This window comes from Malaclemys terrapin, chromosome 4 (genome assembly GCF_027887155.1).
Source record: "Malaclemys terrapin pileata isolate rMalTer1 chromosome 4, rMalTer1.hap1, whole genome shotgun sequence".
NCBI classification, from domain to species: Eukaryota; Metazoa; Chordata; order Testudines; family Emydidae; genus Malaclemys; species Malaclemys terrapin.
The window spans coordinates 104,333,424-104,349,237 of record NC_071508.1 but is presented as its reverse complement, the minus strand read 5'-3'; the positions used below and the strand labels follow the sequence as shown (position 1 = coordinate 104,349,237).

Below are 15,814 nucleotides of genomic sequence, written 5' to 3'. Positions count from 1 at the left end.
GTCCAGGGGTCGGCAACCTTTGGCACCTGGCCCGTCAGGGTAAAGCCGTTGGCGGGCCGGGCTGGTTTGTTTATCTGGAGTGTCCAAAGGCACGGAGCCCCACAGCTCACTGGCTGCGGTTCACCGTTCCTGGCCAATGGGAGCTATGGGAAGTGGTGGCTAGCACGTCCCTTGGCCCGCACCGCTTCCCACAGCTTTCATTGGCCGTGAATGGCGAACCGTGGCCAGTGAAAGCTGCGCGACTCTGTGCCTGCGGACACTCCTGATAAACAAACCGGCCTGGCCCACCAGCAGCTTTACCCTGACGGGCTGGGTGCTGAAGGATAGAATCATAGAATATCAGAGCTGGAAGGGACCTTAAGAGGTCATCTAGTCCAACCCCCTGCTCAAAGCAGGACCAATCCCCAGACAGATTTTTGCCCCAGATCCCTAATTAGCCCCTTCAAGGATTGAAATCTCAACCCTGGGTTTAGCAGGCCAATGCTCAAACAACTGAGCTATCCCCTTCCCCAACCCCTGCTGTAGTCTATAGTTTGGAGTAGCCACCACAGTCTCTCCGTGCTTCTTTTGGGGTGTAGTGTGGAGGCAGATTGCATCGTTCCTCCTGTGGCTTACACCCAGCCTCAGCCCATTGCTATCCTCTGCCTCAGCCTGTGTTGGAACAATGTGGCCAAAGGGTGTATCCACTGCAGTGGTGCTCCCCCACCGAGCTCTAATGTGGCGTGGAAGGCTACATGCTTATCCTCTGCACCAGGGCCACTGGTCAGAATTAAAACAACACTTTCACCATCAGTGGACCTACCTGCTTTCCTTTGGGCGAATCCCCTCTGACAAGCAAGGGGCTTTGCTTGTGCAGGCAAATGCAACTCAGTGCCAGAGTCAGCAAATCTTGTTCCTTGAGTTTAACTTAATTATGCAAAAATACAATTGTGTGTATATGTATGATTATATTAATTATAAAACTTCATAATCCTGAATTTATTTTTGAAATTACAATATAATTTTCATAAATCATTTTGGTGATTGATGTGTGTCTGCAACCAATACTCTAGAGTGTTGCTGTATTTAGTCCACAAACATTTCACATGGCTGAAACCATGCAGCTTTATTCTTTACCTCACTGAACACTTATTGCAAGATGTGTGTCATGCATCAAACACACTCTTTCTTGTATTTAATTATCATATTCTCTCATATTTACATACATGGGGCATGTTTCCCTTTTGTGAGATATTCTGTAATGTCCCCAGAGGCCACTGGTTGTCTATAAATAAAACACGACAAAGAGTCCTGTGGCACCTTATAGACTAACAGACGTTTTGGAGCATAAGCTTTCGTGGGTGAATACCCACTTCGTCAGATGCGTGACATTGGTTTTAGATTCTTCTGAAAACAGTTGTATCAATAAATACAAAAGAAAAAATATTTTCTTAACACAAAATTAATGTGCTTGCACCACTGTAAAATTCCATTTAGACATAATATAGAAAATGCCATGCCAAAAAAAATGCTTCATAAGCACTCTTTACATCACTTTAGATTTGCAATATTACTTTTAGAATGTGAATTTGAGACTGTTTTATCTTTAGTAGATGGAGCTCAACAAGAACTTGATGAAGTCAGCCTGCTTACTGCCATTACAGTATTTATTTTGTCTACAAGTCCAGAAGTTACTACCATAGAGTGCCTTCAAAAGCATTGTATTGAGAAGTTTAAAATAGCACTTGATTCAAAAGACCCTGTAGTAAGTACTTTTCTAGCTAGAGGAGTATTTCAATTAGAAGCATTCTAGCACATTTTCTGTTGAGCTGTTTCACTGGGCCGAACTAAAGGTGTTGATTTGAAAGAATTTTTTTTTATTCTGTCCAGTTTAGATCTGTTGTGTTTTAAAGTACAATTTTAAACTAGTTGGCCAGAGCTAGTGGGTCTGTGCTTTCCCTTGCTTTTAACTGTTATTCATTAAAATATTCTGCATACAAATTAAGTATTTTCTATATTATTGTTTCACCATCTGGGAAATAAGAACTCCATACTTTGCTAAATGGGTAAGAAGGTTATCTAGTTTTGCAGACATTTCCTTAATTTTCTCTGTGCACTTATTTTAGATCTTAAGGCAATACGCTGCCAGGTCATCTGTTTTGATTCTTTATCTGTACTCTTGACAGAAACAGCACATTAGGAGGATTTTTTTCTTGTTTCTTACATGGTGGGAAGTATACCACTATCACAGCAGTTCACCCTTTATCACACTGAAAGTGCAGCTCTAAAGATGATACTCCCTTGGGCTTTTGTTAATTAAATAGTAGTTCCCCAAATGTGGGCTTTATGTTGACCAGTGTAAGAGTCCATCGTAAACCAGTTTTTTTTCCTCCTCCTCCTATACTTATTTATCAATTAGAAAGTCAGCTTTATTTAATTTTAATTATCAAAGTTGATGACTCAGCTGCTAGAACAAGATGGAAATATTTACATTAAGTCTATTGCTATATGTCCAATTTTAGAAATCTCAATTTTTAGCAGGATGGCTTTCACTAATAAGAATTTCAGAAAGCCAGGTGTAATTACAAAAAAAAAAAATAGTGACATAGGGCGAAATTTTCAAAAGCATCTAAGTAACTTAGGCGCCTCAGCCTTTCAAAAGTCCCATAGACACTTTGACTCCTAAGGCATTAAGCATTTTTGCAAATTTTATCCATAGTTTAATAGTGAGGTGACATTTGTATTCTAAGCCCCTGCTTTTAGTCAAGTGTAACTTTCTCCAGAAATTTCATTTTAACATGGTTAGGAAACCTAGTGGGCTTGTGAGCCTAAAACTCTATTTAGACATTTTTAGTTATGAGTGCAAGATGTATTTTATGGTTTCTTCGTTATTTGTTAAAATAATTCTGAGATACTTTCCTGACATCATTTAACTTTTCAAAGTATGTTTTACAGTTAGCTAATGATGAAAAGTTTCTCTTGCCATGTGAATTTTCAAGCTTTTGTACACTTTTTTTTTTCTTATGAAAGCTTAATCTTTAAAATTGGGCCAAGGCATTCTGACATGTAGTTTTAAGCGTAACTTCGTTTACATTCAGTATTGTAACTGTAACTTTTCCCCTCTAGGTACAGCTTAAGTGCTATCAGCTGCTGCTTTCCATCTTTCAATATCCCAACAGAGCTGTCTCATATCCTTACATTCATTCTTTGGCACCATCTATAGTGGGGAAATTGCAGGAAACAGAAAAAACAAAGCCTGAAAATTCTGCTGAACTGCAAGTCATTCAGGAAGGAATAAAGGCGGTAGCAGCTCTCATAGCCATTGCTGAGGAAGAGCATCGTAAGTCCCTCAATTCCAATGCCTTTTTAATATCTTAAGTGGCTGTGGGGAATCAACTAAAACAAAATTTATTCCCCCATAATTATAATTTTGAACAAAATTTAATTATTAGTTACACTATTTAACAGTATGTCTTAGAAAAATGTTGACTCTCTTTATGTAAGCTTAGTAGTACTCATTAGGATTTGAAAACTTAAAAAAAAATATTTGATATCTAAGTATTGTTTTTAATTTTGATAGGTGCTTATTTGGTGGCCTGCCTCCTGCCCCTCCTTATTTCCTTTCTTTTGGATGAGAATTCTTTGGGGTCAGCCACAAACTCAGCAAGAAATCTACATGAGTTTGCTTTGCAAAACGTGATGCAGATTGGTCCACAGTATTCATCAGTTTTTAAAAAAGTAATGGCTTCCTCTCCAACTATGAAAGCCAGGCTTGAATCAGCTGTAAAAGGCAATCAGGAAAGCATTAAAGTCAAGACAACACCTAAACATGCAAAGAATCCTGGGAAAAGTTCAAGCATTCAGTTAAAAACCAACTTTTTCTGAAGTATCGTAAGCACTTTGATAACAGTGCAAAAAAGTCCCTTTTCATTTCTAATTACAGTAGTCAGGAAGAGTTGGTTTCAGTTTTAGCTCAGTTTTGACTTGAAATCCAGATGATTTTTTAAAAACAACATTCCTTAGAGATTTGCTTTCTAATAAATATAATTGACTTTTTACATTTGTCTGAGCACTCGGAGTAAAACTTATCAAAAGTAATATAAACTATATATTTGCATTAATAAAATAACAAATCTGTGAGAACTGTGCATTTCTGATATCAATACAGACAAGAAATAAGACTTAGATATATTCAGGAGCCAGCCATTCTTATTCATTAGATAAACTGAATTATTTTGGCAATACTTCTTTAAAACAAAAGTTACTGTGATTATTGATTTTTGATTTAACTGGGGCATAAATTTACTTGCTGTTCATAGTCTTTCCTAAGTCCTAATTTAACATACTGCATATATTAAATGTCCTTGTAATCCTTAAGATAAATTATTGTTGAGCACTAATATCCAACTACATTTAAGGTAATATTGACTGCTTTAATTAAATGCTAATAAACTCTTGAGCTGTCTAAGATATAGCAATAGAACCCTTGCTGTTATATCACAGTTTCACAATGCCTTTTCACTTAGGCCCCAGTTCTGCAGGAACTTGCAGTGTGGGACTAATGTGCTTACAGTTAAGGCACATGTGTGTTTGCACGACTGGTGCCTTATTGCTTGATATAAAGCCTCACTTTTCATGGTATACTTTTTGATTTAACTTTATATTACGTTAGCCAGACAGTTGAAACTTGCATATCCTGAAAAGGACAGCAGTTTTGATGCACTGTGGCTCTGATTCAGACATCTATCTGGCTGCATCTGTTTCATGATTTTTAAATGATCAGGTATCTGTACATGACTCTCACTAATCTACGTATCTTTTCAAGGAGGGGTGGAAGTGTTTGAAGTCTTGTGTCAAAATACAACAAACTTAAAGAAAAAGTACAAAATATACCGTAATTTTTATCAAGGAACATATTTTAATATAGTAAAAAAAATCTTGACTACTAAAAATGCAATGGCTATAGTGTATTTTCTAATGTATTGCCTTTTTTTCTTTTGTGCCAGTATTAGCTCAGTAAACCAAATACTGTCAAAATGAGTATACTATTTCCTTGTTAAAAATTAGTCAAGAAAGAAAAGCATCTACGGAGCTGAGAAACACACTGTGACTCAGGAAGAGCGTGATGTACTGTATTTTATTATAAGATTTGTATATAAATACTATTGTAAATTGTACAGAATTAACCATTTGACCAAAATTCTAACAATTCATTTTTCTAATTCACATAAATAAACCTAATTTTCTTCAGTGAAGTTTGTTTTTCATTTTACCTGATAGAAGGACTTGCATTAGAGTTACTTTAAAAATCTGGATTTTAATTCATTAATATTCCCAATCCATACAGTGTCCCTATCAGAACCTCTATAGACATATTTACCATAAGATGTAAAAATGCAAATAGAATAACTCAGAATTAACAACGGCCAATGAGAGTTTAATAAAAACTCCCTATAATAGGGTGAACAAGCCTTCTCAAGCTTATGATCGAAACACTCCTAGAGCAGCACCAACCTGTTCCTGAGGAGGAAGTGACCTTGGGGGATGCAGATTGACCCAAACTTTAGGGGTCAGGCTGTCAAAGATATTTTGGCACCCAATGGGATTTTCAAAAGCATCTAGGTGCCTAACTTCCTTAGAAACCTCTCTGCATCTTTAAGCTCCTAAATACCTTTGAAAATCTGGTCCTACAACAGGAGTTTCATGAGCACTGTGGATTGGAACACTCTCCGCCCCATCCCCTCTGTGATGATCTATCAGACTGGCATTTGGTCGTGTCAGTCAGTCTCTCTTTTTTGAACTAGGAGAACAGAGCAGTTTGGGAAATGTAGTTTGTAGGGCAGCCATGATAGTAGTTGTAGTTAGGGACAAGACATGCTGGTAAATAAGGAATATATTTGGCTACCCCTATTGGGGGTTTGAGAGACATGTAATGGTTCTTTTTCCCTCTAGCCTGTTCTGTCAGTAAAGAAAAATGGTGAACAATGCAAAGAAAGCTAAATGTAGAGTCAAGCATGATTATTTCACGTGTCTAAGAATTTTTACTGCACTTACTGGTGTAGTATATGAATTCCTAGCAAAATTATCATCATAATATAAAGACCAACCAATTGTTTAGTTCCCTCCCATCTTCCCCTGAGGGAACAAGGGATGATTTTTGTCCTCCTCTCTTATCTCTACCATCTTTCCATGTATTGTTTTTTGAAGAATTTTGTTTTCCTTGGAAAATGGTGAAATCTGCGGTTATTCTTACCAATGTCGGAGGGGATTTCTCTAGACTTAGAGCTTTTTCAGTACTGACCATCTCCTGATCTCATAAATTTCATCTTTGAAGTTGACAGTTTTATATTTCCTGAGGAAAGTAGTTGCCTAGGAAGATTATTGTTTTGGACAATGAGGTGGGTAGAGAGGGTGCTCTCTTAAATACCTTGGGCCAATTTCTTGTTTGGAGAAAAAAATTCTGCCTGTGCATTAACACTAACGTTTTTCATAGTAATGAGGTTATGAAATTTTACATCACTGACATAATTTTCTTAAAAACAGTTTCACATATTGCATTAGCAGCAAGCAAACCTGCTAAAAGTTTTTTGTACTCTTATTCATTTCACCCTGATGCCAACCTTTTCATGTAGGGAAATCAAAATATATACCTTTTTTGTATTTAAAAAATGTATACAATGTTAAATTAAAATGCATGAATAAATATTCTAAGTATATAGATATAGATATAGAAAGAGAGAGTTTGGAATATGATATTTTAAATACTATGCCAAAGGCAAAATTATTTGCCATAATATTGACACGCTGCAGTTTTATTTGTTTAAAGTCATATTTGCCATAGTCATTTAGGAGTATCCTGCAATTTTTTGAAAGTTGTCATTAAATTTAAGCAAAGCATGCAGAACTCTGTAGTCGTCCTAATAGTCTTCACTATTTGCATGTCTAGAGTAATTAATAATCTGACTCTAATTTGGTATGCTTCAGCATGCACTTGGCTACAAACTGAGATGCCAGAAATATTTTAAGCTGTGAAGGTCAGTAAAGCTCAGACTCATTTAGACTGATGCAATATCCCTCACAAAAATTTCCTCTGATGCAATATCCCTCACAAAAGATGATTTCATGTAGAGGAGGGGTAGCAGTCCTATTGGATGGGTGCACTAATTATTGGAATTTTTGTGGGGATCTTTTCCCAAACAGGGCCACATGAGTGCTGATGTGGGTCACTGGGAATAGGGAGAACTGAATGAACTGTAGAATCGGAGTCATCTTGTCAACTATTTTGTAGTCATAGCCGCTTCCCGGCTCTTTGAGCTCTGGTCAAGTGAAAAATTCTCTAAGTTATATCTGTTCTTATCAGTGTAATACATGACAGTAGTCGCCAGTGATCAGGCAGATATTCAGCAGAATCTGGGTGTGTGTGGCAGTGATCCCTTTTAGAGATGCATGAACAACTGGCTTAAACTGTCTGCAGTCCCATCTAAAACTCCATTCCTAATATATTTTTTTAAACTTTATTTTAATTGTTTATATATAAAATAGAAATACATAATGAAACAAAACATATATAAATGCATGCATAAAATGGAATTAACCTAAAACAATTCAACATTCATTATTAAACAAAAAGTAAAAACAAACCTGAACCTGTAGAGGTCAGGCAGGGTACAACATATTAAAGTGACTAAATGGATAAATAAATGAGAATATAACCTATGAGTATCAGGGAATAATATATACTAAACTACAAAAGTATGCAATAGTTTCATGTGTGACCAGACATTCTCATATTTTTCCAAACGTTTCTATTTAGACAGTCATTTTTTTCCACTTACTGCAGTAGTAGAAAGCTCACTAAGCCAGTCTGTGTACTCTAATTTAGAATGCGAGGCAAAACTTGTTTGGCAATGATGCCTTCTGCTTCTTGAAATGTAGCTTTAGTCTTGTAGCAGATCACATTATGGGCTTTCTAATAAAAGACTTTTATACAACAAATGTGCAGTGTGAGTTGCTGGTTTAGATCCAGCTGAACCTAAACCAGTCAATGCACTTTCTTAAATAGTTTTAAAATGTTCTAACAAACAGTCTGAACTTTTCCTCTGGTGAAAAGTTGGTGGCTGGGACATGGAACCTTAGTGAGATGAGAAAATTGGAAAAAATTATGCAGAAGACCCCTAGAAAACGAGTAGTGTTCAATGTTTATTCAAAGTGTTCAATGTTCTCAAGATGTATATTATCCTTATTATCCTTTCATTTGATACCCCAAAAACAGAATTCAAATATCCCCCAAGGGTTTTCCTGCAAAACAGTCCACCTGTTATAACCAATCTATTCTCATCAGGTGTGTGTCTGCAAGGGGGCTAAGGAATATCTTGGAGGATACAGATACAGCTCTCCAATAAGTGATTGACAAGTAATATATTTTCCAAAACAAAGCATCCTTTCTTGGTGCAAACACAAATCCCTACACACAAGCCAAAAGCACCCAAACTGCAACAACATACAGTTAAGATTATCTTAAGTGGCTGCTCCCTGCTTCAGCTGATCAGTCTTCCAAAGGTTGCTGACAACTTCTGGTAATAGTTCTTAGATGTTCTTTAGGTCAAGTCTCATCTCACTCTTGTCTCTGTCTCTTCTTGGTCTTCTTCCTCTCGGTCAGTGACAGACTTCTCCTTCTCCTCCACCCACTCCTGCTTCTCTTCCAAATCTGCAGAGACACACCCCTAGAACTCCGACCAGGGGTATTCTATCTGCTATCTATCTATCCAGGATGCCCCATCATCTCCGGCATTGGCACCCTGACAGCAGGATTGTCTGGCTATGTAGACTCTCTCCTCAGGGCCTACGCTACCAGCACTCCTAGCTCTCTTCGAGACACCACTGACTTCCTGAGGAAACTGCAATCCATTGGTGATCTTCCAGAAAATACCATCCTGGCCACTATGGATGTAGAAACCCTCTACACCAATGTTCCACACAAAGATGGACTACAAGCCATCAGGAACAGTATCCCCGATAATGTCATGGCAAACCTGGTGACTGAACTTTGTGAGTTTGTCCTCACCCACACCTATTTCACATTTGGGGATAATGTATACCTTCAAGTCAGCGGCACTGCAATGGGTACCTGTATGGCCCCACAGTATGCCAACATTTTTATGGCTGACTTAGGGGATGAGAGCTGAGGAAGCGTTCTAATGCCCCTACTGTACTTGTGCTACATTGATGACATCTTCATCATCTGGACCCATGGAAAAGAAGCCCTTGAGGAATTCCACCATGATTTCAACAATTTCCATCCCACCATCAACCTCAGCCTGGACCAGTCCACACAAGAGATCCACTTCCTGGACACTACAGTGCTAATAAGCGATGGTCACATAAACACCACTCTATACTGGAAACCTACTGACCGCTATACTTACCTACATGCCTCCAGCTTTCATCCAGACCACATCACACGATCCACTGTCTACAGCCAAGCTCTAAGATACAACCGCATTTGCTCCAACCCCTCAGACAAACACCTACAAGATCTCTATCAAGCATTCTTACAACTACAATACCCACCTGCTGAAGTGAAGAAACAGATTGACAGAGCCAGAAGAGTACCCAGAAGTCACCAACAACAGGATAGGCCCAACAAAGAAAGTAACAGAATGCCACTAGCCGTCACCTTCAGCCCCCAACTAAAACGTCTCCAGTGCATCATCAAGGATCTGCAACCTATCCTGAAGGACGATCCCTCACTCTCTCAGATCTTGGGAGACAGGCCAGTCCTCGCTTACAGACAGCCCCCCAACCTAAAGCAAATACTCACCAGCAACCACACACCGCACAACAAAAACACCAACCCAGGAACCTATCCTTGCAACAAACACCGTTGCCAACTCTGTCCACATATCTATTCAGGGTAAACCATCATAGGACCTAATCACATCGGCCACACCATCATAGGACCTAATCACATCGGCCACACTATCAGAGGCTCGTTCACATCTACCAATGTGATATATGCCATCATGTGCCATCAATGCCCCTCTGCCATGTACATTGGCCAAACCGGACAGTCTCTATGCAAAAGAATAAATGGACACACATCAGACATCAAGAATTATTACATTTAAAAACCAGTCGGAGAACACTTCAACCTCCCTGGTCACTCGATTATAGACCTCAAAGCCGCAATACTCCAACAAAAAAACTTCAAAAACAGACCAACGAGAAACTGCAGAATTGGAATTAATTTGCAAACTGGACACCATTAAATTAGGCTTGAATAAAGACTGGGAGTGGATGGGTCATTATACAAAGTAAAACCTCTTTCCCCATGCTAATTTTTCCCCCTACTGTTACTCACACCTTCTTGTCAACTGTTGGAAATGGGCCATCCTGATTATCACTACAATAGTTTTTTTTCTCCTGCTGATTATATCCCACCTTAACTGATTTACTCTCATTATAGTTAGTATGGCAGAACCCATTTTTTCATGTCTTCTGTGTATATATATCTTCCTACTGTATTTTCCACTGCATGCATCTGATGAAGTGGGTTTTAGCCCACGAAAGCTTATGCTCAAATAAATGTGTTAGTCTCTAAGGTGCCACAAGTACTCCTCATTCTTCTTCGAGAGATGTCCCTGTGGGTGCTCCACTCTAGGTGTTGGTGCGTCCCTGCGCCTTCACTCGGAGATTTTTCGTAGCAGTACTCGTACTGGCCACACATGCGCAGAGGCTGCCCCCCGCAGTGAGTCTAGGATAATAGTGCGCATGCGTGGCCAATCTCCTCAGTTCCTTCTCTACAACGGAGGCTACCCCAACTCCGAAGTAGAGGGAAGGAGGGTGGATAGTGGAGCACACTCATCTCGAAGAACGTCAGTTACTGCACAGGGTGAGTAACCTCCTCTTCTTCGAGAGAGATGTCCCTGTGAGTGCTCCACTCTAGGTGACTTAAAAGCCATGTATCTTAAGGAGGTAGGGGCTTCAGATCTGATAGGAACGCCGTTGATAGTACAGCCCTGCCCAAACGTATATCGGATAGAGGGCCTTGAGTAAGGGCATAGTGTTTAACAAAAGTGTGCTCAGAGGACCAGGTATCTGCTTTACAGATATCAGCCAGGGGAACTTTGCGTAAGAATGCTACAGAGGCAGCCATAGATCTAGTGGAGTGTGTTCTGATGCCGTCTGGAGGTCTAACTTTCTTCATCTGATAGCACAACCGGATGCACTGAGAAATCCAGTTCGAAAGTCTCTGGGTAGAAATATACACAGTAAAATCAAATTTAAACTGCCCTTGCTCTGTATTTTATACAATCCTGTGCTTAAAAGCTAACTTTTAATGCATCTATTCCCCTCTCCTCAGTAACCTCCTAATCTATTTCAGAGTAGCAGCAGTGTTAGTCTGTATCCGCTAAAAGAAGAACAGGAGTACTTGTGGCACCTTAGAGACTAACAAATTTATTAGAGCATAAGCTTTCGTGACTACAGCCCACTTCTTCGGTACTTGTGGCACCTTAGAGACTAACAAATTTATTAGAGCATAAGCTTTCGTGACTACAGCCCACTTCTTCGGATGCATCCGAAGAAGTGGGCTGTAGTCACGAAAGCTTATGCTCTAATAAATTTGTTAGTCTCTAAGGTGCCACAAGTACTCCTGTTCTTCTCCTAATCTATTGCCATAGAAATTTACTAAAACACAGGATTGCAGTTCAGTTATCTGGAGACTAATTATAACAAAGGCTTTGATTATGTCACAGAATCCATGACTTCCATAGACGAACTTGGCATTTTCTACCATTTTTTCCCCTAGCTGCTGGGCGGTGGGGGTCCCCGGAGCGCCCAGACTCTGTGGGCTACAGAGGGACCCCAGAACTCCAAGCCCTGTGGGAAGCAGGGAGAACCTCGCTGTGTGTGCTGGACCCTCCTCCCTCCCCATTTTGTCAGGGATATTTTTAGTAAAAAAATTACAGACAGGTCACGGGCTTCTGTGAATTTTTGTTTATTGCACGTGACCTGTCTGTGATTTTTTTGTTACCAAAAATATCTGTGACAAAATCTGAGCCTTAATTATAACACATGTGAGTCCTACTTACAGGTTCAACCCAAGCTATTTAGTAATGGGATATAGCTACAGGTACATATATAAAAGTGGAAAAGGCATTTGCCATGATGTATGATAAATATGCAAGAAACCAGGTAAAACGTAAGCATGTAACTTCAAAATTCAACTATATAGTTACGTAATAGCGAGTAAAGAAAGATTTGATGTTCAATAGAACCTCAGAGTTACGAACACCTCGGGAATGGAGGTTGTTCATAACTCTGAAATGTTTGTAACTGAACAAAGCACTATGGTTGTTCTTTCAAAAGTTTACAACTGAACATTGACTTAATACAGCTTTGAAACTTTACTATGCAGAAGAAAAATGCTGCTTTTAACCATCTTAATTTGAATGGAACAAGCCCAGAAACCATTTCCTTACTTTGTCAAATCTTTTTTTTAAACTTTCCCTTTATAGCTTTAGTAGTTTACATTTAACGCAGTACTGTACAGTATTTGCTTTTTTTCCTCTCTGTCTCTCTGCTGCCTGATTGCATATTTCTGGTTCCAAATGAGATGTGTGGTTGACCGGTCAGTTCATAACTCTGGTGTTCCTAACTCTGAGGTTCTACTGTATTTAATTTATCTTCTAGTTTGCAAGTCCCAAAGACTGTAAGGATGCCAATGTTAGGCTTAGACCCTTTGCACAATGTTACATAGATTTTTCTCCCTCTGTTTGATGTATAGTTTGTTAGTATTTTCTACTTCAATATTCTGCACCATATCCTAGGAAGTCAGTGTAACCTATTACATATAAAAGCATATGGGAAAATGGTATCTAAAAATAGGGTTCATGTTTCTTCTAAAGTATCAGAGGGGTGGCCGTGTTAGTTGGTATCCACAAAAACAGGTGGCACCTTAAAGACAAACAGATTTATTTGGCATAAGCTTTCGTGGGTAAAAAACCCACTTTTTCAGATGCAACCCACATACAACTTCGCTCCCATTGAAATCCGTGATAAAGCCTCATAGCCCCAGTCACATGAAGTGTTGAACACTTTCAAGTTTCATACACACAAGGGAAGTTGTGGCACCCCACAGGACCAAGAATGTGGAATTTAGTCTTACGCCCCTCTGTTCTCTCATATCCTGGTAGCAACATGGCTACAACAACACTGCATATAAGAAGTGGAAGAGATTTAGTCTCAGTTTAAAATCAAGATGGATTGAAACATTTTTTTACCTCACTAATGATAATAGATTCAGCTTCTTGCCAACAAAATCCTTCGGACACAGATTCCCTTAATGCCAGCACTGATGGAAGAAAACAGATTGACATGAGTACCAGACACAGCAAAGCACTATCACAACATGCAAATTACTTACATGTGCCAATGTGTCCTGATAATACACAGAAAAGCCTATTATATCTATTTATATATGTTGGGGAATTTGAGGATGAAGAGAATCTGTGTCTGAAGGATTTTGTTGGTAAGAAGCTGAATCTATTATCGTTAGTGAGGTAAAAAATGATTCAATCCGTCTTGATTTTAAGGTACTACGTATTATATCCTCAATCACAGTATCTACCTATAAAAGATGAGTAGGATTTTTAAATCTGTTTTCAAACTGAGACTAAATCTCTTCCACTTCTTATATGCAATGTTGTTGTAACCATGTTGATACCAGGATATGAGAGAGACAAGGTGGGTAAGGTAATATATTTTATTGGACCAACTTATGTTGGTGACAGAGAAAAACTTTGGAGCTTACACAGAGCTCGTTAATCATATCACTGACATTACAGTGTGCTTTGGATAGGGATACTTTGCTTTCTGAGAGTCTTAGCTGATACCAGTACAGAGTATTGTTACTATTTATTATGACATCTGAGGAAGTGTTTGACTGTAGGACTATTCGGTGCATTTTCTACATTCAGCCTCTCAGTTCTGAAAAAGAACAATAGATATTTGTCTAAGAGGATTTGAAGCATTACTGTTGGAAGTATACCCCAAAGATTCTGGATCCTGAAACACTTATCCTGGTTTACAAGTAAAAATGTGAATGCTATATAATTTGAAAATACAATACAGCCTTTAACTCTCATTCCATCCCACATGAAATATATGATAAAACATCAGGAGAACAAGATAGTCACTGACACATCCATATTTTCTATAAAACTTGACTAAATGAGGATTTAAGGGATAACCTTGGTGGCAGTATTTGAATTGTTTATCTAAAATTTCTGTTTGAGTCAGATACTGTACAACTGTGTGCAGAAAAACGCACTCATGTTTCACTGTATTTCACCATATCGCTTTAGCAAGTGAGCAGCTGTGATTGAAATGGTCACATTGCCCAAACTATAAATAACATTTTTCTGCTTTTGTCCAAATTTTTCAAATCATTCTATCTGAAACCCTGTTGATTGAACAGTGGTATCCTGTGGCATGTGTGTTCACCTACTCTGGCAACACAAAATGGAGGATTTTGGAACAGACTTATTAGCTTAGCTTAGCAGTCATCTGTATTGCCATGGGGGAGACCTGGGTGTGACTTGCTGTGGTAGTGAGTTTACAGTAAATGTTCAGTTTGCCGGGGAATCCAACTGTATTAGTATGGTCTAGGGGAGGAGGGAAAGAGAGCTTGTTTCCTGTCACATTTTCCATTCACTCCTATTCTGAGGCCAGCCAATCTAGGAGTATGTTGCTGTTCCTAAGGCAATGGTTGCAGCAGCCTCATTTGAAGAGTTGCTTAGAAATGCACCATGTTCTCTGGTGCCAGCCAGCCAGCCTAACTTAGATGATGAAAAACAAAGTGAGGCTCTGAGCCCAAAGGGTTTCCTGCCTTCTATCTTGATTTTCCACCAAGACACCGGGGAGGAGAGAGGATGTATCACTAACCCAGCGGACATAGGAAGAGAGGAGTAGTATGAATAGAAAAATTGTCATTCACATCTGCACTACAGAAGTGTTCCCTAGCTGAAGAGGGCTGAAGCTAGGGAGCAAAATGGGCAGCGACTACTTTTAAGCTACCTATCTGGCTTCTCTTCCTATTCTTGGAGCAGCTACTCAGCCAGGGTGCCTGTTCTCTGCTTCTATCACATAGGAAGCCTAGAAAAACAAATTAGGTGCCTGGCACTGCAAATGGGAATACTTAAAGAATTTTAACTTGATCTCAATCTATTCATGCCTTTGGTGATGTTTTCCTCTTCTGATTCACAGGAACTACTTACCACACTCCTCTTGAATTTCCTTCCTTGTGATGACCATTCTGTAGCCTCCCTTAAAGACCAGACACAATGTGATCGACTTAAATATTAACCACTTAGAATCTTCTGTCAACAGAGGTAGACTCAAGGTGTGATATGCCAATAACATTGCATTATCTCTCTCTACAGTAATGCCATTAACTTGTCTCATCATTGTAAGGATGGGCAGACCAATTGTTGATCACCAAATTAGCAAGTAAGTAAACAATACAAAACAATCAAGGCTAATGTACCAGGAAATGGGTTGTTTGAATTTGTTGACAAATTAATTTAGTTTAAATATTTTATATGTAGTTTAGGAGTTGGATGTGCAGGTGGGGTTTATCCTCCCGATGGATGATAAGAGCGCGGGCAGGGATGCATGGATCCCGGAGATGAATACATGGCTGTGCAGATGGTGTCAACAGGAAGCCTTCGGCTTCCTTGACCATGGGATGCAGTTACAGGCAGGAGAACTGCTGGGAAGAGATGGGGTCCACCTGACCAACAAGGGGAGGAGCATCTTCAGATACATACTTGCC

At 39.2% G+C, this 15,814-nt stretch overlaps 1 protein-coding gene and 1 long non-coding RNA gene across 6 annotated transcripts in view; one reads left to right on the top strand and one right to left on the bottom strand.

Annotated features, from left to right (window-relative positions):
• Window positions 1-5,234, top strand: part of HEATR5A (HEAT repeat containing 5A) — a 127,623-nt gene extending 122,389 nt beyond the window's left edge. For 3 of the 5 annotated variants that reach the window (XM_054025149.1, XM_054025151.1, XM_054025148.1), the window contains 3 exons: window positions 1,590-1,744; window positions 3,106-3,319; window positions 3,560-5,234. In XM_054025149.1, coding sequence (XP_053881124.1) covers window positions 1,590-1,744; window positions 3,106-3,319; window positions 3,560-3,864 — 674 coding nt within the window. In that variant the 3' untranslated portion in view covers window positions 3,865-5,234. The remainder of the gene's footprint in view (window positions 1-1,589; window positions 1,745-3,105; window positions 3,320-3,559) is intronic. The other 2 variants (XM_054025152.1, XM_054025150.1) reach the window with 1 other exon arrangement.
• Window positions 1-15,814, bottom strand: part of LOC128835598 (uncharacterized) — a 32,885-nt gene that overhangs the window by 6,499 nt on the left and 10,572 nt on the right. The gene's annotated exons all lie outside the window — the stretch shown is intronic.